This window comes from Mus caroli, unplaced genomic scaffold (genome assembly GCF_978045245.1).
Source record: "Mus caroli unplaced genomic scaffold, Mus_caroli_1 scaffold_2, whole genome shotgun sequence".
Classification (NCBI taxonomy): domain Eukaryota; kingdom Metazoa; phylum Chordata; class Mammalia; order Rodentia; family Muridae; genus Mus; species Mus caroli.
The window spans coordinates 24382159-24405530 of NW_028227257.1; the positions used below are offsets into that span (position 1 = coordinate 24382159).

At 42.7% G+C, this 23372-nt stretch overlaps 1 protein-coding gene and 1 long non-coding RNA gene across 4 annotated transcripts in view; both read right to left on the reverse strand.

Annotated features, from left to right (window-relative positions):
- Window positions 1–61: 61 nt before the first annotated feature.
- On the reverse strand, window positions 62–5669 carry LOC115029754 (uncharacterized). The gene is made up of 3 exons (XR_003835318.2): window positions 5224–5669; window positions 481–627; window positions 62–118 (listed from the first exon to the last, which is right to left on the reverse strand). It is a non-coding gene; the product is annotated as an uncharacterized LOC115029754 (long non-coding RNA).
- Window positions 5670–8779: 3110 nt separating this feature from the next.
- The window catches only part of Itch (itchy E3 ubiquitin protein ligase), a 120721-nt gene continuing 106128 nt past the window's right edge, over window positions 8780–23372 (reverse strand). For all 3 annotated transcript variants that reach the window (XM_021182181.3, XM_021182162.3, XM_021182171.3), the window contains 5 exons: window positions 22815–22935; window positions 22162–22266; window positions 16971–17067; window positions 14833–14905; window positions 8780–11267 (listed from right to left, as the gene is read on the reverse strand). In XM_021182181.3, the coding sequence (XP_021037840.1) occupies window positions 11168–11267; window positions 14833–14905; window positions 16971–17067; window positions 22162–22266; window positions 22815–22935 (496 nt within the window). In that variant the 3' untranslated portion in view covers window positions 8780–11167. The remainder of the gene's footprint in view (window positions 11268–14832; window positions 14906–16970; window positions 17068–22161; window positions 22267–22814; window positions 22936–23372) is intronic.

Consider the following 23372-nt stretch of genomic DNA (forward strand, 5'->3'; position numbering starts at 1 on the left):
AGAAGGAAGCTGCTGGGGAGAATTTCCTCTCCAGCGGTGAGGAGGAGATGTCAAGTCTTGGCGTGTTTCCAGTATTCAATCCAGGTCCCTGGGCTGAGGCCAACTGTTGCTGAACTCCCTTTGGCCCAGATTGAAGCAGAGAGCAGGAACCTAAATGAGCTGAGGACATGGGCAGCCCCGAGGTTGGGCATCCCAGGAACAAGCTCTGGGATGAATTAGTCAAGGCTGTCCTGGGCGTGTAAGATGTGGGGTCGCGAGCTCCACTGCATGCCTGTGTTTCTTGAAAGAAACTTTTTTACTTCTCTGCCCTGCCAGTTTCTCACCTCTTTAGAGGACCAGTTTTCCCAGAGACCTGTCTTGTCCTCTGGTCATTGTGTACTCTTGCAGGCTATGAAAAATATCCGGGTTTCTAGCAGAAAACCTAGCTTAAAACACTGGCATGTAATGAACCTTTGTCGCAGGAAAAGTCGCATAGCTTACCTCAATAGCCTCACTGTGTGATTGGCACCACCACTTTCTTCACGAACGTTTCTTCCCGCAATGGGACTTGCTGACACCAAGCCTGATGATCTACTTCCAAGTATCTTTTCCTCAGTGGGGTTTGCATTAAGAATGCAGCAGACATCACTAAATCAGACCAAGGATAACGGTATCTGTATTGATGTCCTGTGCACCTGTTATGATGGACTAAGGGAACATGACCTCCCTGGCATTTGCCACTAAAATCCAATCTTAAGAAAATTAAACCCATATTGAGGGATATTCTCTAAGGCAATCGTCTTCAACCCTCCTAATACTCTGACCTTTTAATTCAGTTTCTCAGGTTGTGGTGACCCCCAACCATACAATGATTTCATAACTAATTTTGTTACTGTTATGAGTTGTAATATAAATATCTGATATTCAGGATATCTGATATGCGACCCCAAAGGGGTCATGACCCACCCACATGTTGAGAACCACTGCTCCATGGCACTGAACAGCACTCTCTCCAAAAGGATGTACTGGGGTGAGGAGGATCTCAAAGTCAATCAGGTCTGGTTGGCACACAGCTGTAATCTCAGCACTTGGACGGCTGAAGCAGGATAGCAGGTTCTAGGCCAGCTTGGGCTTCACAGATGGATGCTTGTCTCCAAAGCAGAAACATAAGCAACCCCCAACAAAACAAAATCTCAAGGTCATGAAATATAATGAATGGCCACAAATGAGAACAGTGGTAGAGAAATGTGGACTCTGAGTAGGGGGTGTAATTAAGGTGCTACCACACTAATTTGTTAGTTTCAATAACTGTACCAGATCAGCTGGGGCAATGCTGGAGAAAGTTAGATTTTAAAAGTGCAGGCAACTCTAAAATTTCCTCAAAATAGCTTTTTAAAGGGCCATTAGTACATGCCTTTAACACCAGCATTCAGGATTTCTGTAAGTTTGATGGCAGCCTAATTTTCATAGTTTCAGGACAACCTGGATTACAAAGACGGTCTCAAAGCGGGGAGGGCTACTGGGTAAGAGCACTTGGTGCTCTTCTTGGGGACCTGGGTTCAATTTCCAGAACACACATGGTGGCTCATGGATTGTATGTTGAGTGTGGTGTCTGCAAAGACTGGAGGTTGGGTGTAACGGTGCACAACTTTAGGGAGGCAGAAGCAGGTGGATCTCTGCTCTGGAGGCTAGCTTCATCTACAGAGAAAGGGCCAGGACAGCCAGGGCTACTCAGGAAAACCACTTAAAAATATATCATAAACAAAGAAATGGTTACTGAACACTGGAAATAATGTATAATGTCCCTCACCTCCAGGTCTTCATTCCAAATAATTGTAGAAGTGCTAGTGTGAATGAACCCCTAGACATCCGGGGAATTAGTTAGAGCAAGGACTGTCACCTCCAGACAAGAATGCAGGATGGGGCAGCTCTGGGTGAGGATTACATTATGAAGGATTATTTGATAGGACTTGGAGTCTGAATAGACAGTAAGACTGAGTTGCCTATGGGAAGAAGGGCTTCCACTTATAATAGCAATATATTATAAAAGGGTTTTGGAGTAAGACAAAAATCCTGGATTCTATTTCGAACCCTATTTATTCTGTACATTTTATTAAAACATTTTGAGCTATTTTTCTTTAGGTAACCATGCCTCTCTGCAAATAGCCAGAAATAGAATATGTCATAGTCACCAATGTCCGGCACAGCTGCTATTGCCAGCCTGGGATGCTGTGCATATGCTGGGCTATATGAGGGAAGACAGAGAAAAGGTCTGATTTCACCAGGAAGAATAACGTCATGGCGGTTAAGTGACCTACAGATAAGACTGCAAACTGTCTAGGTATTTCCCTGAAGTTCTTAGGAAGCCTCCCTGCCTAAAGCCACTCTTTGCTGAACAGGAACTAACAAGGGACTGAGACCCTCTCCTTGAACAAAGAAGACCTAGTAGGGGCTGTAGTTTCTGTCTACCAATTGCTGTCAGACCAGCATATTAAAAAAACTCACTGAAGTTTCCTTCTGCTGGTTCAGTTTTGAAGGAAAACACACCCATCCTTTTGCCTTCTTTCCTGGCACATCAGTAGGGGACTGGATTCCCCCTAGTTCCTCTGGTCATGCCCACTTCATCACACCCAGCTTTTGATACCATCTGCATTGGTATTATTATATATTTTTGGCTGTTGTCTGTGTCTTGTCTGGCTTACCATCTTCTTGTGTTTGAACTTAAAACAAGGGGACACACTCAGATGACTCTCTGACTGTTTTCCTAGACAAATGTAGAGACTTCAAAAATAGGGCTAGAGATTCAGGGCCAGAAGTTAGAAAGGGCAGACTATCGACTTTCTGCAGGTCAGAAGGGCCAGCCTCCCAAGCCTACAGAGGGGTACCCTCAATTAGTCCACCACACACTAGGGTAGGAACAGCCAGGGAACAGACCAAACAGGAGGCAGCAGATACCACTGTGGCCCTCTCCCTTAGGACCACGGAGCCTCCAGATGACCAGGAGAACCGACCTATGCAACACTGGCCTTTTTCCACTAATGATTTATACAACTGGAAGAGGCAAAACCCCTCTTTTTCAGAAAGGCAAGAGGCTTTCATGAACCTTTTAGACTGTGATTTTCACCCATCAACATACTTGGGATGATTGCCAACAACTACTGCAGGTTTTCTTTATCACAGAAAAGAGGGAGGGCTGAAGCTAAGGAGAGGCTCTGAGTCTACTACTGCCAGACTCTAATGTCTGTTCTCCTGGCGGCTTCTCACAGCCCAACCAATTTTGACTAAAATAAGAGATGTTATACAGGAAGATAGGGAGTCCCCTGCAGGCTTTCTAGAAAGATCATGACAGCATTCCACACCTACACACCATTAAACCCACAAGTGCCAGAGAATAGGTTGGCCACTGTGATGATGGCTTTTGTCAACCAAGCTTTGCCAGACATAAATGTAAGTTACAAAGGGCCCAGCAGACTCAAGATTTGACTAAAATTCTACTTGCAGCAACAGCTAACTCCAAAACAGAGAAACAGCGATAATTGCAACTTCTGGCAAGAGACAAAAGAAGCCTACTCTTACCAATGGGGACAAGCTCTGACTCCAAAAGAATTATTGTGCATACTGTAAAGAGATGGGACATTGGATCAAGGACCAACGCACACCCCCCCACCCCAAAAAACAGAGGAGGGTCAAGTGAAAGTGATGGAAATAGAGGAGCTAAGTGACTAGGGGAGATAGGGTTCAGTCCCTCTCCCTGGACCTAGAGTAACCAATAAGGTGGAGAGGAAACCCAACAAATTCTTAGTGGATACAAGAGCCCAATCTGGTTCTCACAGAGACTTAGTGCAAGTCCTCTGGCTACCCAAGAAGTTGGCAATTGTACATTGCCCCAGCCATCAAGAGGTAACTAGAGGGCACGTGCAGCCGCAAAGGCCACCACCCCTAATCCCTTGCCAACTCTGGCCTTTCAGTTGCCAGATCCTATATTCTAAGGAGGGCATTGCTTATATCAGAAATAAACTACCTATATCTCACAAGCCGAGAGGCTAGGGCATGCCAGGCATCTATAAGCTACACTTGCTTGACACCCTCACTTGGAACCTGCTCCAGCACATTCATGAGATGACCCACCTGGGTACACGGGAAACAGAACTCATTCGACATGTGAATTTAAAAATTATTCATCTAAGATCTTTGATAGAACAAATTGCCTCCAAGTGCCTTACCTGCAAGCTTACCAACGTGGGCAATCAGCCCAAAGAAAAGGGCTCCTGACAGAGAGGCGCCAAACCGGATGCCCACTGGGAAATGAACTTCACTAAGGTAAAACCAGGCAAATATGGATACAGATATTAGTACTTGTAGATACTTTTTCAGGATGGACTGGGGCCTTCCCTACTAAACATGAAACTGCTTAGACAGTGATCAAGAAGATATTAGAAGATATCCTTTCCAGGTATGGTATGGCTGTCATGCTGAGCTCTGATAATGGACCTGCCTTCACCGCTCAGGTAACCCAGGGAATGGCCAAGGCCATAGGGGTGGGTTGGAAATTACATCGTGCTTATAAGCTCCAAAGCTCTGGAAAGGTAGAGAGGATGAATAGAACTCTAAAAGAGACCCTTACCAAATTGACCATAGAGACTGGTGGGACTGGGCGGTTCTTCCCCCTTTCACCCTCTATAGGGTCAGGAACACATCTTACACGTTGACCCTAACCCCCTTTGAGATCATATATGGGAGGCCCCCTCCCATAATTCCTAACCTGAAATTAGAGGTATTAACTGAGTTTGCTAGTAGACAAATTCTTGATTTTCTCGAGACTCTTGCTCACATGCAGAAGGAGCTGTGGCCCTACCTACTCTGCACAACCACCAGCCCTGTGATTGGGTGTTCACCAAGTGATATCAAAGACAATCCATGGAATCACGTTGGAAAGGACCATATATAGTTGTGCTGACTTCTCCCATTGCTCTCTCTCAAAGTTGACAGGATTGTTACTTGGATTCATCACACTCATGCTTGCCTAGCCAACCCTCATTCAGATCTGGAGGATGTCACACCCTAGCAGACATCCATCTAAAACTCAATGTTCCTAGGTTTGTTTCTTGTTCTAGCTTCTTCCACCTTTCCAGATACCAACCCATGTCGGCCTTGGAATTTGAGTCCTAAGCGATGCATTCACTGGAACATCCTCGCCCAGTCAAATAAGACAGTTCCCCTTGGAACTTGGTTCTCCAATCTTACCTTCAATCTCAAATCATTAATTCAGAATGGCAGGGTAGACAGCTTTATCCACAAACTCCATTTTTATGTTTGTCCAGGCCATAAGAACAAGATAAAAACTTGGAGGGACAAGTGTGGGGGTGCCAAGGGATATTTCTGTAAGTCTTGGGACTGGGTGAGCACAGAACGCCTTTGGTAGATGGCCTCAATTCCAGATGACCTCATAATGGTAGTTTGGAATCCTGGGGGGCCTTCCTTGTGATAAAATATATTTTCATAATGGGGTGTGGGACAGACCCTGTATGTAACCCAATACTTGTTTGCTTTATGGAAGAAAGGAAAAAGGGTACAGATTGGGAGGCAGGTAAGACTTGGAGCCTAAGGATTTATACCAATGTTCACGGATGATGTGGGTGCTCTTTCTACTATAAAATTAAATAGACAAGTGTTCCAGTCCACTTCATTTGGTATGGGACCCAATCCAATAATGGCTCCACCACACCCTGCACATTATCCTCTTGCACCAGGTTCCAGTTCAGATACCCAAACATCAGGCAATCAGACCAATGAAGAGCCAAACCTCTTCAATTTGCTGGAAGCTATTTATGAGGTTCTAAATGTTATCCACAGTGAATGAACTTCTGATTGCTGGCTATGCCTAAGTGCTAAGCCCCACCCCAAGGGGCAAGGGTTATGCATAGGTCACCAAGTACCCCAGTGGTACTCACACCTGTCTGTTCAGACTGTTCTGTGGGACTACTGAAATGGTTATTATTTAGTCCAGCCAGAAGGTGCCTGGTGGGCCTGTTCAACAGGTTTAACCCCTTGCATCCACACTTAAGATGTATCTATTTCTTATGTGTGGTACACTGGTACACTGTAGCTGTCTTCAGACACACCAGAAGAGGGCATCGGATCCCATTACAGATAGCTGTGAGCCACCATGTGGTTGCTGGGAATTGAACTCAGGACCTCCAGCCCCACATGGAGGCTCTTCATGCCTCCTCTGACTTCTAAGTCCTACTCAAGCCAGTCCCTAGGGTCTTACTATTCCTGAGAAGTAGTTCTCAGCCACCTCACTCCAAGTCCTCACAGCAGGTTTAAGAGGGAACCCCTTACAGCTCTCTATCATTTTGCCAACCCTCCTAGGCATCGGCATCACAGAAGCTATAAGAACAGGGGCCACTGCTTTGGTATTACACGGTGCACACTACTGCTCCTTATGAGGGGCCATTGATGGAGATGTCCAAAGATTAGAGAAATCGATGACAGCCCTAGAAAAGTCAATCTCTTTCGTAGCTAAAGTGGTTTTGCAAAGTCGCAGAGGCTTAGACTTCCCACAAGGAGGGATTTGTGTAGCCCTATGAGAAGAATGCTGTGCGCATGCAGGTTACATGGGAGTTGTCAGAGAAAACATGGCCGAACGGGCAGCTAGAAGGAGAACATTCTATGGGATTGTATGAAAGTTTATTCAAGGGGTCCCCCTGGCTAACTACACTGGTATCTTCTCTGACTTGGACACTCCTGTTACTGTTGGACCTTGTATTCTTATTAACTTTGTCAAAGACTGAGTCAATACTGTCCAACTTATAGTACTTAGGCCTCATTATCAATTATTAAACCTTGAGGTCGTGGTAACTACTCAAGCCCCACGATTGGGCCCTCTTAGGTACTTGTGAAGAGGGGAATGAAGGGCCCATCCAGCTAATTCTGTTTTGTGTTCACACTCCATCTTATACCCAGCTTGTCCTCAGTTTGAACTTGGTAACTGGAAAAAAAACACAGCTTATTCTAGGAATGAAGATACCCCCCCCCCACACACACACACACCAGCTCCCAAGTAACTGCCACTCCATGCTTGATATGGGAAATGCCCAGTGTAATTTCCAGGGCTAATGAGTTAACCACAATTTAATATGTATAGCAAAGTTTATGATGCTAGCTAAAATTTTTCTGCAATGTATGCTTTCTGAAGTGTCATCCAATCATGTAACTGTCAGGTTGGAAAGCCCTTACCCAGTTTAAACTGTATAAAAGGCAAGGCTGACACCAGCTCAGAACCTTCTGTACCCATCCACTGCATTGGAGAGGCTGGAGGGTCTGAGAATGAGCTTTTGAATAAAGACTCTCTGCTTCTGCATATGACTTGGATTCCTGGTGGTCTCTGGTGGTCTGTGGGGGCCCCATAGTCTGGGCACAACAGTATACAATACATTGTGGTTACACTTAACCTCTCATCCAAGTCCCCTCCCACCTTCTCCAGCCGTCCGGGGTCTAGCTCTCACCCCACTATCATGGATTGAATTTGAGCCTCCTATGTAGTCTTGAGTGTGATACCACCCACTGTAACTCACCAGGCAGGTATGTTTTGTCTTTTGAGACAGGATCTCACTGAATTTAGAGTTTACCTACTAGTCAGCTATGGTGCCTATCAGGCCAGAGGGCTTCAGGAATCTGTTCTCTCTGCCAGTGCTGGCCAGTCACTGTACTAGGCTGTTACATGAGTACAGTAAACCCAAATTTATGTCACAATGCTTGTGTGGCAGACATTTTACTGACTGAATCATCTCCCCAGTCTAAACATCACAGACCAGTTTTTATTGTATGAGAAAGGCAATTCCAACGAAGGCCATTGCAGTTAGCCTCATCCAGCTGCCCCTGAGTAGCAGCTCTGCACTTCTCTACAACCTCACAGCCCAGACAGGCTGCTGACAAGCCACTATAAAAGATGTCACGTGCAAGTGATATACACCATTTCCCTTAAAAAACCAAACCAAACCAAACCAAAACAAAACAAAAAAACAGAAAAAGTATGCAAAATGAAGGACTCAAAAAACCTTTAATTGTAACTAGTCTTACAACCTCTTGAAGGACTTTAGAAACCTGGCTCGCTATGATGTGTGGTCACCTGAGCATTTTAAATCACAGTCTGAGAGAGCAAAGGGAGGCTAGGTCAGCACAGGGACAGACAGTGTCCCATTCCCTGGCTTACCTAATGAAAACACTGACAGACAAACATTTGAAAGTCTAAAGGAAAAACAGGAAGGGTTGATGGTAGCTGGAAATACCAACAGTACTGCAAAGAATTAGTGAATCTTAAAGAAATTTAGATCCCAAACAGGCAAAAATATTACCCTGATAACATGTCAAGTAATTTAACCAGATAAGTAAAACATGGCAGAGAGGGCTGGGTGAGAGCTCTGTGGGCAGACGAGCCAACCCCTGGGTGAGGAGTCAGCACCCCAATCCCCCCCACACACACCCCAGACAAGGGTTTCTCTGTGTAGCCCTGGCTGTCCTGGAACTCACTTTGTAGACCAGGCTGGCCTCGAACTCAGAAATCCACCTGCCTCTGCCTCCCAAGTGCTGGGATTAAAGGTGTGCGCCACCACGCCCGGCTGCACCCCAATTTTAACAGTTACTCTAAGTCTTAGGAAACTGAATTCTGCGCATGAAGATGGTAGAAGGCCGAAGGAGTTCACAACTGTCAGCTCTATCACTCCACTGGACGAGAGCCCCGAGCTCTTCCATCTGGACCCTGTGGAACCCACCAAAAGAGCAGACGAAAAGGCAAATGCTCATTTTACTCTGTTTTTATTTCAATGTAACATGCAGTAAGAAAAAAAAAAAAACTTAACAGATTGATTAGCATTTACGATGCTTACAGAGAAAAAGGTCTTAAAAGCAACTTAGTCCAGATTTAAGGAAAATCGCTAATTAAACATTCACAATAAATCTATTCCCAAATACTCATTTTGGACCAAAATTTGAGAGCATCTGGTAAATATGTCTGCTGTTTAGGTGCATTATCTTATATACGCTCTGATTCCTGGGATATCCAGCCCCCGTTTTTCTAACACAGCAGGGAAGACATATACATGTGATCAATTAAATTAAAGGAAGAAATGGAGTTGGGAGACTCCAGGGCTGCAAAAATATATACAAGCATTTACCTTTTCCAGAACTAAACGTTTCTTCCATAAAAATATTAAATAGCCAAGCCCTATAGAACTAGGGCCAGGACTACTTCAAATATAACTTCTGTATTTTAAAAATATAGGGCAGAAAGCCTTTTGGATGATATTTATACATTTTCACATAATATTTCTAGGTCCCTAAATGAATCATGAAGCATTATGCAGAATCAACAAAGTCTATTTTCTTACATTATCTCTTAATTTAATCTCATAAATCTCTAGTGAATATGGTAGATAACTATGTTTTAGTACAAGAATTGGATTCAATAGGAAGTCTTTGTAGAAGGCTTAATATTTATAGCCATTTATTACCAAAGTTCAGGCCTATGTAGTGAATGGGTAGTTGGCAGACATTCGCTCTGTAAGACAAAGCAATTAGCATATACATTTTTTTTAACCCTACCAACAAAAAGGCAGAGATTTCCTACTTTGGAAAGAACTAGGGCTTCTAGAGATGACCTGTATTTCTTGTGGTATTAGGGTGAAAAGAGGGCTGGGGAGGAGCTGAGCTCTCCCTTCACTGGTCACTGCTTGAGGAGGCAACCCGTCTGTCACGTCTCTGCTGAGGATGGCAGTGTTAAGGAGCACAGCTGCACGAGTTCAAACTGTCCCAGGATGAGAACAGGATGAGCAGCTAGGGACACAGAAACACTTTCTTTCCTATGGGACAGGGGTTTGTCACACTCGGTGTTCTTGGCTTTATGCTATGCCACCAACACATTTCAAGGTCCCCATTAGAGAAATAAGGCTGATTTTGGGATTTGGCTACAATAGGGACTCACCTGGCTGAGGTTTCATCTTGCTGCCCAAAAAGTCTGTGGCAGCAACCATCCTGACAGTCTAATGCTAAGCCAAGGTAAATTACCTACAGAGAAGGTCAAAGTGCATTCATCAGTTACTAAAGGAGCAGTCTAAGATAAAGGAGTCATGGAAAGAAAAGGGAAATCTACAATTTTTAGGGGTGAGAAAAATATTGTAGATCAGGACCATGTAAGAGGGTAGACACGGCTACTCCTGAGTGTCAGGAGTGGAGTGTGAAGACAGCGCAGCTGTGTGGCTGCTGGACGCTGTTGTGACTGCAGAGTCTGCACCACTGACCTCCATTTGTGTTAGGAAATGGTTGCAACTTGAATAGTTTAGCAATAATGAAATGTAACTAAGGCGTTGGATTACGTCAACACCGTAAAGCTTCAATTTATGTGTAGGATTTAAAAATCAAGAATGATCTTAGATGAATTCATCTGAACTTATTTTAATTCTAGGTTAATTTCTAAAAACGTGAAGGAACCACAGTGCTGATACTGTTTGTAAAGTTTAGTATTTGCAAGGCAATAGAACAATTACAAACTGAATGAAGAGAGGTATGGTCATATGTTGGCGGGGACCAAGTTTTCCCTGAATTCAAATAGACAAAACTACTTTGTAGAAAAATGCAAGTCCTGCGTCACTTCCAGGAATAGCATCAGAACGGTGCACTGATTCATGCTCCAGGAATGAAAAACAACAGTCAGGCCAGGCTGGGACGAGCGGGAGAGCACAAGCAGCAGCTGCTCATGTGCCCAGACACTGAGTTAAGCTTGCACCTCTGAGCGAGGCTTTAGAGGAAGACCTTGTGTATTGCGTTTCCTAGATGTCCCTGCAGAATCCTTTACAACACCCACTAAGAGACCTACGCCCAAGTGAGACTTCGGACATACAGCAAACTGTTGTTAAGGGAACAATCTAGTGGAATAAGACGAGGGAAATTTCCTCGCTGTGTTAAATCTCATGTTAAGTTTCTGACTACAGTTTGTAGATCTGCTTTCTGGAAACGTTGAGTGGAAATCCAGAATGACTGGAAGATCTCAACGATAACATTAATTTACTTACTCTCAGGTAACTCTCTAGTCACAGTCCAAGTTTACAATAAGATGTGCAACAGGCAGAGAAGGAAGGGGACAGACACTGCAGACAAGTCCCTGGCCTCTGGTAGCTTAAGGTCTAAACAATTACTCTTGTCCAAATCCTTCAGTTTCTTCAATGGCAAATAACAGCTTTTCCTTCAGCTGCTCATAGCTCTTGTAAGGTGGGAGGTCCAGGCGGTTAAAACTGAAAGAAAGAATTGTTGGCTTGAGAAAAGGAAAGATACAAAGATGCACACAGGCAGTGCCCCACAGCTGCACCTCAGAGGTCTGATGATGTGCGCCTGAATCACGCAGCCTTCAAGCAACTGCCTTTTACCTTTCCAAGATTCATGCCAGAGAGCAACACCCATCCCTGTGGTAGACTCAGAAACAAGCACACAGCACCATGCAGGTGCTTAGCAGACCCTCAGGAAATGCCAGTCTTCTCATGATGTCCCAACTACCCACTGTAGACCAGTGGTCAGCAATCTTACTGTAAATGGCCATACATGAAACACTTCAGATTTTGAAGGCGGTTTTAGGTATATCACGTTAGAATAAGAAATGATAGTCCAGCTGTGGTGATGCAAGCCTTTAATCCCAACACTCAAGAGGCAGAGGCAGATGGACAACCTCTGTGCATTTTAGGCCAGCCTGGTCTATATAGTAAGATCTGTCTCCAAAAAATCCAGACAAATAAACTAAAATAAAAACGACTCTCATCTAATACTTTGTTTCTTCTAGAGTTTTCTGTTCTATTCTTAGCTGTGAATTTCTCCAGCCTAGCTGTAAGATTTTTTTAGCAGGGTCAGGTTTTTGTATGTTATAGCCCAGGCTGCCCTCATACTCACTATATAGTTGAGTGTGATCTTGGACTTCTAGCCCTGTTGCCTTTTTACTTCTAAGCACTGGAATTACAAACTTTATGCCACCATCCCCTGTTTGAACAGTATCTTCACACTTGTGCAATACTGTCTTTATAAGGTAGCAATGAGTCTGTCCTAAAGATACTTTTAGAACAAGAGCTAGGTGAATGCTCAACCAGAGAAGAAAAAAGATTACTCAAAATGGAAGATAAACTTATGAGTTTTGTTCCCTCTTTGTCAGCATGTTTGTGAAGAGCTGGTCAATTAAAACATACGTGAACAACATGAGTGCAAAGTCAGTTATATTCTTAGATGGCTCAGCATAATCAGTTATATTCTCAGATGGCTCAGCAGGTCAGATGACCCAAGTTAAATCCCTGGGACCCATGTGGTGCAAATGAAGGAACTCCCTCATGGCTCTCCACATGTACAAGTGTAATAGAAAATCTACTTTATGTATCTGTTTGTCTGTGTTGATTACATGCTACATTTGTGTGGTGCCCTTTGAGGCTAGAGTGGAGTTGTAGGTGGGGATGAGTCACGTAAGAGCCATCTCCCCAGCTCATTTTTTAAAAATCTCCAAAACTGAGCATAGTGGTCCACATCTTGCCAATAAACTCAGAATATTAAGGATGGGGCAAAAGGATCCTAAGTTTGAGATTGACCTGGGCTACATCATGAGACCCTACCTTAAACAAATAAAAAACCTAATTCCTTCCTAGGCTGGTGAAATGGCTCAGCTGGGGAAGTGCTTACTGCCTCGGGTTCAGATGGTGAAGAAGAAACTGACTGACTCTTGAGCGTCCTCTGACCTCCTACCACATGTTGCAGTCTCCATGCCCACACACATCAGATATGCAGACAATCAAATAGGCTCATGAATGTAAAAAATGTTTTACATTAAAATCAAATCTCCTTTCTGTAGTAGAACCAAGTTTAATCTTATCCCTGACTAGCTCACAAACATGTGAGACTCAGACAATGGTTACTTTATTTGGCTTTGACCATTACTGAGGAGCAACCTCTCATCTACCTCTCAAACTGCGGGCCTGGCTACACCCGCACCCCCCCCCCCCCCCAAGTGGTGTTTCTCAGATACTTGCTGGTTCTCCTGGCCAGGAGTGCGCTAGTGCTCATGGTCCATCTCCTGGAATGGCTCACATCCTTTCTCCTCATTCTCTCTAGCTTCTCCACCCCCAACCAGGTAACTCAGAACCCACCTGTTTTATTTAACCATCAGTTTTAAATTGAGGAACAAGGTTTGCACAACAAAAGCCTGTAAAAGTGGGGATTTACACATAGGTCTAGACCTTAGGATACAAAATTTAGCATTAGAATACATAGCAACATACCAAACCTCAACAGCTCAGTGTGGAGCTAGCTCCCTTCTCCTGACACTGTCTTTTCTGCCTGCTGCCAGTGTCCCCTACAAAATGGACAGTGTGTCCCTAGAGGTATTATACAAAATAAACAATTTACACCCCCTCCCCCCAAAAAAACCCAAGAAACCATTTACAATAGTGCCATATAATTTATATCTATCTATCTATCTATCTATCTACCTACCTATCTATCTATCTATTTTTGAGACAGGGCTTCTCTGTATAGCCCTGGCTGTCCTGGAACTCTATCTATCTATCTATCTATCTATCTATCTATCTATCTATCTATCTATTTATTTATTTATTTTTGAGACAGGGCTTCTCTGTATAGCCCTGGCTGTCCTGGAACTCACTGTGATATACACTGTAACTCCTTACATTCAGTACAATAAGCCAGTTGAGAGAAGGATCTGATTCCAAGTTAAAAAGTACTTGACTTAAAAAGTACTTGACTCTACCAAAGTCCCAGAGACAAAAAGAAGACTGTCATGAGGAGCTGGAGATTACAAGTGTGTGCTTAGTGAGCACACAGCAGCCACTGGAGGACAGGGAAGCCTTCCCAGCTGTGTTAGCCCATTTATTAGCACTAAACGCCACATGCCTATAATGGTTAAAATCCAAATATGCTTGACAGCAGACTGAATTCCAATATAAACTAACTGTACCTGAAATCAAGACTACAAAAAAGAAAAAAAGGAAAATGAGATCAAGACTGGTTGATTTTTAGTTTAGTGCATTTTTGGAAATGAGGTTAAAGTGCATTTTAAAACAGAAAACAAGGTCTAGGAATATAGCTCTGTCAGCAGAAGGCTTGCCTAGTATGTGCAAATGCCTGGGTTCAATTTCCAGTACTGCAAAAAGAAAACCAAAAAGAAGTATAATCCTGTTTACCATATTGCTAAGAAAGGATTCTTAAATTCAAACTTCATTTCTTGTTACAGAGAAAAAGTACAAGAATTCTAAATCCCATGTTTAAACTTTGAGAGGCAGAAAAAGGTGTGCACGGCAAAAGACAGGCAGGGATTGTCTTGAGTTGGAGGGTATACTCCACAACAACTGCAGGGCTGCTTGCCTTACCCTGCAAGTCTACTGAATATCCTGAACTCACAATGGGTTACATTGCCTGGTATACTAGAAACCCCAGCATTCGGGAAGTAGAAAGACGAGGCTGTTGAAGGCGGCATGAGCTATGGAATCCTATCTCAAAGGGGGGTGTGGGGCACTGCTGAAATAGCACAGAGGTTAAGAGCTCTTGCTGCTCTTCTGGAGGGCCTGGGGACAACTGCCAGCAGCTGCACTGGGTGGCCAGGACACCTGCGACTTAAACATGATGCACATACACTAATACAGCCACACACACACCCAAATACAAATAAATAAATTTTATATTGGGTGATACATAAATTCTGCCTTGGTAAAGTTGTTAAGCTATGGGGAAATTATTTAAATTATGCCATTACTAGTAAGTAGACAGAGGCTAAATGAATAAAAGACTGTTTTCTACATTTCTGATTTTGCTTACCAAGTATGGCTTCTGGGTAACCAATTTTCTTTGCCAACTTTTTCGATGCAGAACTTCTGTGGTCCATTACTCCCTAGAACATAATGAAAGTACAAAGCTTGTTGGTTCAGAAATTCTTTATGCTTCCCAGTTCAACAGCAGTATTGCCATTCAGAATCACGGATGCCCAGGCCCTCTCCCAATCCTACTGCAGTAACAACTCTAGGAACAGAGGCCACTCTACACATTTTAACAAGCTTCCAGGCACTTCCGAAAAGTGATGAAATTCGAGAATCATTTTGTTAATGTATACCAAGAGGAAAACCTGCAGCTTTATTTATCATCCCTTAGCTAGAATAGCACAATCACATATTTAATAACAGCTCACATAAAAATACATAAATATCCAACTGTCAAAACTTTACCCCATGAATTCAACAGGAAGGCCTGTGCTCACAGACCCTGTACAACTGAGCTTCAGATGGGCGCTCACCTCTCCACAATGCTCTCTTGTTAGATACAGCTGTGCTGCTCAGCAGCACCAAGTACTGCTTCATTAACCGGACACTATAGCTCCCTGGGGAGCACTCACTGGTGATTAAAGTGACTGGTAGTGCTGCTGGCTTTTTTGAACTAGATGGTCAGGAAACTAAACGTTCTAAGTATATAGGACAGCCATGCACAAAAAGTTCTTGTGTCCTACTGACTAAATCCAGAATAACAGAGATTAGTAGTTCTTTGTGTCTGTAACAATGAGTCCTGTTCACTAGCAGTGATATATCCCAGTGAGATAAGGGAACAGCAATGGTTATCACAAAACAAGGACTGTAAGAAAATGTTCTGGACAGAGAAGATGGTCACTCACTTTGCATGCTTCCTTCCATTCACTACAGTATCTCTAACTACAGAGACAAGCAGGCAACAGCTCCATTAACATAGAACAGAGAAGATTTTGACATTCAGTAGAATCCCATGTGTCATAATGGGCACTGCCATGACTGCTTTTTCAAATTAGATGAAACAGTAATACATCCAACTTGAAGCCTGAGGCCTGTAATCTCAGTTCTGGGAAATACTATACGAAGACCAGGTCAAAGCCAGCCTCTCCTGCAGCTGAGGCCAGCCCCAGTTATCTGTCTAAGAAAATAAGTGAAGAGGAAGAAATAGAAAAGAATGTAACATACTTAAATTTTTTTTAAAAAATATATTAGATTCATGGAGAATTTTTTTTATTGTTGTTTTGTTTTTTTCGAGACAGGGTTTCTCTGTGTAGCCTTGGCTGTCCTGGAACTCACTCTGTAGACCAGGCTGGCCTCGAACTCTTGAGGCCTCTGCCTCCCAAGTGCTAGGATTAAAGGCGTGTACCACCACTGCCCGGCCTCATGGAGAAATTTTATGGAAGAAAAACACAATAATAATAATAATGCAGGCATAGGTTGTTTGTATGTATTCACTTGTGTGAATAATAAAAATAATATAATAATAATACATGGTATATGTGTATATGCACTTGCATGCATGCCACAGTGCACAACTGGAGGTCAGAACTTTGTAGAGTGTTTCTTTCCTTCTACCTTAATGTGAGTTCCTGGAAATTAATTCAAATTATCAGGCTTGTAAAATGTCTTTATCTGTTGAGACATCTGATTAGCCCTAAGAAGATAAAACAAACACACACATACACATATTTAATTTTTTATATTATTTTAGATATATGGGTGTGTTGTCAGAATTAGCCTTGTGTACCGGGTGAGTCTGGAGCCAGTCTAGGGTACATGAGAGCCTGTCTTTTTTTTTTTTTTTTTCTTTTTTTTTTTTGGTTTTTTCGAGACAGGGTTTCTCTATGTAGTCCTGGCTGTCCTGGAACTCACTCTGTAGACCAGGCTGGCCTCGAACTCAGAAATCCGCCTGCCTCTGCCTCCCAAGTGCTGGGATTAAAGGCGTGCGCCACCACGCCCGGCATGAGAGCCTGTCTTATAAAATAGGGGAAAAAATGTACTGAGGTATGAACTAAAACATCACCTTTAAGTCCATAAAATCCAGGTCAATCACGGCTGGTTAAAACAGGTACACCTGCTGTTGTGTCTGATCTGTTGCATACACAATTATCTCACGGCAACAAGGCAAGCAGTCTCCAACAAACCCCCCTGTATACGCACCCATGAGGTCCGCAAATCCGCCCACTGGCAGTCGGCAGGTCCCAGTGACAAACTGCAGGAGTCTCATCCTCTTCTCGTTATCAATTTCTTTAACAAACTGTTAATATCACATTTAAGGAGAAATGCGAGTCATACATTACTGAACAAGAAAGGAAAATGATCATTTCAGATCTTAAAAGACCGTGAGGTGTCAACAACACTGGACAGCAAATTTACCCATGCCCATCAGAGTGTCAGCAGCCTTCCTTACTAGATCTCAGGACGGTTTCTGAAGGCTCCTGCGAGGCCTCACAGCTCCCTCCTTGTGCAGCACAAAGGTCTATTGTTCTAGGGCAGCCGTTCCTGCTCTTTATACTGGCTGTCCTATAGCACACTCCTGTAGTTATGCAAGACACAAATGCCTAGCTTGAATAAATTTCTTCATTTCATAATCAAATCAAATCAAGCTCATGAAACCCAAACCCCCTTCCTCAAAATTTTAAGTGATTTGTAAGCTACATGTAGCCAAAACTGTTTTTTTGTCTTTATCTCTAGGTCTAAGTATAAGGTATCCAGCAGATGCTTCTATACTGTAGAAATATATTTTGTAAGAAATTATTTCTCCTATTTACTAACGTCAATTATTTATTCAGTTAGTTTTTGAGACAGGGTCTCTTGTAGTCCAGAGTACCCTCAAGCTTGCTATATAGCCGAGAATGTCCTTAAAACTTCAAAATCGCCCTGTTTTAGCCTCAAGTGCTCAGAAAATAGATATAAGCCACTAAAGCTGGTTCTCCTGTCAATGATTTCACCTCATCTTTGTGGTTTTTGTTGTATTGGTTCTTTTGGTTTTTTTTTTTTTTTTTGAGACAGGGTTTTTCTGTGTAGTCCTGGCTGTCCTGGAACTCCCTCTATAGACCATTCAGGTCTTGAACTTACAGAGCTCTGCCTGCCTCTGCCTCCCAAGTGCTGGGATTACCCAGTTCATCTTTGTGTTTCCTTTTTTTTTTTTTAATTAATTTATTTATTATATGTAAGTACACTGTAGCTGTCCTCAGATACTCCAGAAGAGGGCATCAGATTTCGTTATGGATGGTTGTGAGCCACCATGTGGTTGCTGGGATTTGAACTGGGGACCTTCGGAAGAGCAGTCAGCGCTCTTAACCACTGAGCCATCTCGCCAGCCCATCTTTGTGTTTCTTAAAATGAATTTTGTTACATGTATAGAGAAGATTTTACATTTTATTTTTAAAAATTATGTTAAGTGGCCAGCGAGATGGCTCAGTGGACAAAGCTGCTTGCCTTAGCCTGATGACAAAGTTCTATCCCAGGAGCCACCTGGGGAGGAAAGAACTGATGCCTGCAAGTTGTTCTGACTCCATATGCAAATGATGATATGCATGTACACACACACACACACAATAAACAGACAAATAAGTGGGAGATGGTGGTAAAGCTTTCCATGTTAACTATTGTATAGGTATGTAAGCTTGTCACGTAAGCATGCGCATGCATGTGCACATGTACTTGTGTGGAGACTCGCGGTCAGTATTAGATATCTTCCTCAACAGCTCATTACCGTGTTTTACTTCTCTTTGAGACAAAACTCTTATGGAGCCCATAGTTTGTGCTTTCAGTGATACCACATGGCGAGACACCTCAGGGATGCTCCTGTCACTGGCTCCTCCACTCTGCGATTAAGAAGTGTGCTGCTGTGTCCAGTTTTCTGTGTGTGTGCGCTGCAGACTCAAACTTGGGTCCTCCTATTTTCCTGACAAGCACTTTATAGACTCAGCCATATTCCTAGCTCCCCATGTTAATAATTTTAAGTGGAAAACAGCGTTAATTCATCCACACTATTATCTATCGCTGCTATCATGAGAACACTTTCATCATCCTAAACAAGTTTACTCGCTATTGCCCGTTACCTCAATGCCACATTCTGTTTCAATAAATCTGTGCATACAACCAGGCAGTGATGGTGCACACCTCTAATCCCTGCAACTCTGGAAGAAGCAGCAGGCAGATCTCTGTGAGTTTGGGGCCAGCCTGGTCTACTGAGTGAGTCCTAGGACAACAAAGGCACAGAGAAACCATGTCTCAAAAAACCAAAGCTAAAATCAATCTGTCCACTTAAAGAATCTCATAGGTGGAATAAACATGTTTGTATAAATACATGTTTGTATATATCTTTATTCAATTATTTAAAAATTAAGATCTGCCTTCAATGACAGCAGTTGGGAGGTTAAAGGCAGAAAGATGATGGCCCAGAGCTCACTACATAGATCAGGCTGGTCTTGAACGTGCAGTGATTCTCCAGTTTCCTGAGGACTGGAAGTACAGATGTGTGCTACCAAGTCACGTCTCAAAAACTTACTACTTCACATAGTGCTGGGATTGAACACAAGGCCTAGGTACAATAACTAGGCAAACGCTCTGAGCTATATCTCCAGCCCCAGTTATTTCTTGAACGCTCCCTAACCCCAGTGTTGAAGACTGAATTTGGGGCCTGGAACATGGGTAAACTATACCTCCAGCACAAAACGAGACAGGCTTTGCTAAGTAGCCTAAGCTTAGCCTCTAATACCTGTAATTACATAAGACATCATGCCCAGCTCAAAATTCATGCTGCTTTAAGCCTTACACTACATTATATATACATCAAAAGTTTCATTCATTTTTGGTGACTAAATGATATTCCATTATACATACACACTACTTCAGATTTGTTAATGCATTAATATGCACATGGGTTAATTCTGCCTCTGGGTGAGTCTGAATAAAACTGTTAAAAATACTGGTATATAGACATATCTGCTCAGTTTTATGGCTTTAATTCTTTTGAAGTGAAACTATTAAATCATGTTAACTCTATCTTTAACTGTTTTTGGTTTTAAGACAAGGTCTCATGTAGCTGGGCTGGCCTTCACTCCCTGGCCCCTGTGCCTGCTGCTGCTGCTGTCCAGGGCCGTGGCCACGGCGCCCGGAGACGATTTGGTGAGCTGCCACTCTCTTTCCCCTTGCCACTGAACGCCAACCATAGACAAATAAGGGGCTTGAGTTGTCTCCATGTTTATAAAAGGTTATTTCTCTCCGTTTCCTAAATTAATCTGCACAAAGTCCTATCTAGCTTAGGTTTTAATTCCCATTTCTTTAAGAATAAAAAGATTCTAGGGATGGAGAGATGGCTCAGGGGTTAAGAGCACTGACTGTTCTTCCAGAGGACCTGAGTTCAATCCCGGCAGCCACATGGTGGCTCACAACCATCTGCAATGGGATCTGATGCCCTCTTCTGGTGTGCATGAAGACAGAGCATTCATATACATAAAAATAGACAAATCTTTTAAAAAAAGAACTAAAGATTTTGAGCATCTGTGATTCATTTTTATCATTTGTAATTATGTATAGGTGTACACATAGGTGTGTACATGTGAGTACAGGTGCCTGTGGAGGTCAGAGGCATCAGATACCCTGGAACTGGGGTTTCGTGGACACGAGTACTAGGAACTGACCCTACGTCCTTTAGAATAGCAGCAGGTGCTCTTAACTGCTGAGCCATATCTCCAGGCCCCTGTTTAGTTGTTAAATTACTTGATTTTGTGTGATTATGTGGAGAGGGTAATGAGTGCATGTAAAATTCAGAAGACAGCTTCCATAGATCTGTTCTCTCATTGTACCAGGTGGACCCTGAGGGTCAAATTCAGGTCATCATCTTTGCTGGCAAGTGCGCTGGCCCACTATGCCATTTTGCCAGCCCCATTTTTATTTAAGAAAGAAAGAAACAAGCAAACAAACAAACAAATGACGGGGAGGCAGGGTGGGGGGTGGGAGAAAGGGAAGGAAAGAGGAAAAGAGGAGGGAAGGAAAAGCTTCAAAAAGAAAACCAACTCAGTACCATTATTTTATGTATCTGTGCCTGAGTTTATGTATGTGCACCAAATGTGTGCAAGTGCCCAAGGAGACTAGAAGAGGACATCAGATCCCCTGACACTGGAAACACAGGAGGTTGGAAGCATTGGTATGGTTGCTGGGAATCAAACTGGGGTCCTTTCCAACCAAGAGCAACAAGTACTCTATAAACTGCTGAGTCCTCTCTCCAGCCCCATTTTATTTTTTCAAATACCTTTAATTGCATTTTTAATTTGTTCAGTATGAGTCTGTGGGCACAGGAGAGCCCCCAGTGCATGTGGAGGTCAGAGGACAACTTTCAGAAGACATTTATTTACTCTCTCCTTCAACCATGTACAAACCCAGGGCTCCAACTCAGGTCAGCATGATAGGCAGCAGGCACATTACCATCTAAGCCATCCCTCTCGGTGTCAATGTTATTCTTTTAGTTTGTTGGTGGTGGTGGTGGGGGGGGGATGGTATATTCATGTTGCACTACTATGTGTACAGGTGTTGCATGCACGTGCAAGTATATTTTGAAGCCAGAGGTCAATGTTGGAAATGTTCCTCTATCATTCTCCAGGTTAGTGTGTGTGTGTGTGTGTGTGTGTGTGTCTCACTGAACCTGGAGCTCACTTACTGGCTACACTGCCTCAGAGCCCCCAGGGTCCCCCTAGCTCTGCTTCCTGAGGTTGGAAGCAATGTCTCTGGGCCCAACTTTTTTTCCAGGTGGGTATCGGATATCCCAGTTCCGGTACTCGGTGCTTCCTTAGTAAGCACTTTACCTAATGAACAGCCCAGACAGCAGGCATTTTCTATCTATTAAATCTGAGCATTTTATCATTCTGAATGAAGTAGCCGTGATCAAACCGTACTTGATGGTTCTAAAAGGATTCACATCAAATGTAAATGAAGCAAACGGTTTTTTTGGCTTATTTATTTTATGTGCATGAGTTTTTTGCCTTAATGTATGTACATGTAGCACACACATTCCTACACATGGTAGTGAGCCACCATGTGGGTGCTGGGAACCTGGGTCTTCTGAAAGAACAGCAAGTGTTCTTTACAGCTGAACTGTCCTTCCTATCCTTAAATGACTGAATCTTATCTTCTGGAGTAACCGTAAACTCTGGCAAAGGTACAAGGTGTGTGTTGCTCAGTAACAGTCTTTAAAATAGTCATTTCTTACAGTGTATTAGTGTAATGCATAACAGAGAATAAGGGACCTGCACATTGTGTCCTGTTTCTTATTTTGGTAAATTCTAAGTAAAATAAAATAAAATGTATGCTGTGTCTAACTATAGAAATAAATTCATAAACAAACCTGCCAAAACCACATGATCTGCTTGCTTGTTCTGGTGTAGTGACGGTAGATGGCATGTCTCTGCCAGTCATTCAAATCAATCTCTTGCATCCCACACAAAAGAACCTGGAGGAATGAAAAGCAACAAAACAAGCTGTTTCTTTAGGTAAGCAGGGCTAAAACGTACCACAGCAATGCACACTACACGGAGCAAGCATCAGTAAACGCGACATCAAGAGTTCTGTCAGCCTGACTCTCAGTGGGCAGGTCCCATGTGTAGCATCACATATTGAGCGAAATAGTTACTGAGTTGCAGAAAAACAAGACTTTTTGAAAAACCAATTATTGACTTATTTTATGTGTATGGATGTTTGTCTACATATGTGTCTGTGGACCACTTGAGAGTCAGGTACCCTTAGACCTGAGAATTGAAGTCAGAGCCTCTGGAAGAGCAAGCACTGCTCATAACCTCCGAACCACACTCTCCAGCTCCAACAATACTTTTTTTTTGTTTTAAGTAATGCTTTTTTTCGTTTTAGTATAAATTAAGAGTATTTCAAACGTGTGCTAGTATTAAAAAGTACAAATACACTGGAAAGATGAAAACAATGTTTTTAAAATAGATATCTGAAGGAGTATTTACTAGTGTGCTGGAGTAAATAAAAATTCATTACCTCTAATTCCTTCGCATCAAAATATTGCAAATATTGCTGAGGAAGAATTTCATTAAAGCCCTCAAAGAAAGCTTGTGTCTGTTCTTCAACACCTCGAGACAACCTCCACTCAGCTACCATCCTGGCAAATAAGAATGAAGATTGCATCAGGAGATTAAGATTTTATTTTTAAGTTCTGCATGTAAGATTAAAAATGTAAACTTTATTATGAAACCCTGAAATATATATAAAAGTAGAGTACCATGAACGTCTTTCATTTGAAAGAGGATCCTACAAAGAGGCCAAGCTGGCCAAAAGCTCAAGACAACCCTCCTGCCTCAGCTCCCTCATGGCTGTGATCACAGGTATGCACCACTATGCTGCATTTGAAAAAATAAAACTTGTAAGAGAATATTTCTCTAAATTCTTCTTTACCAAAAAATTGTAGATGTCAACTCTTTCTTTTTATATACATCTCTCAACAGTTAAAATCATATAAAGTTTTTATTTTGTTTTAGAATACTTTTTTAAAAATTTTTTCTCCAACAAACAAACAAATGTGTGTATTTTCAGCATCTG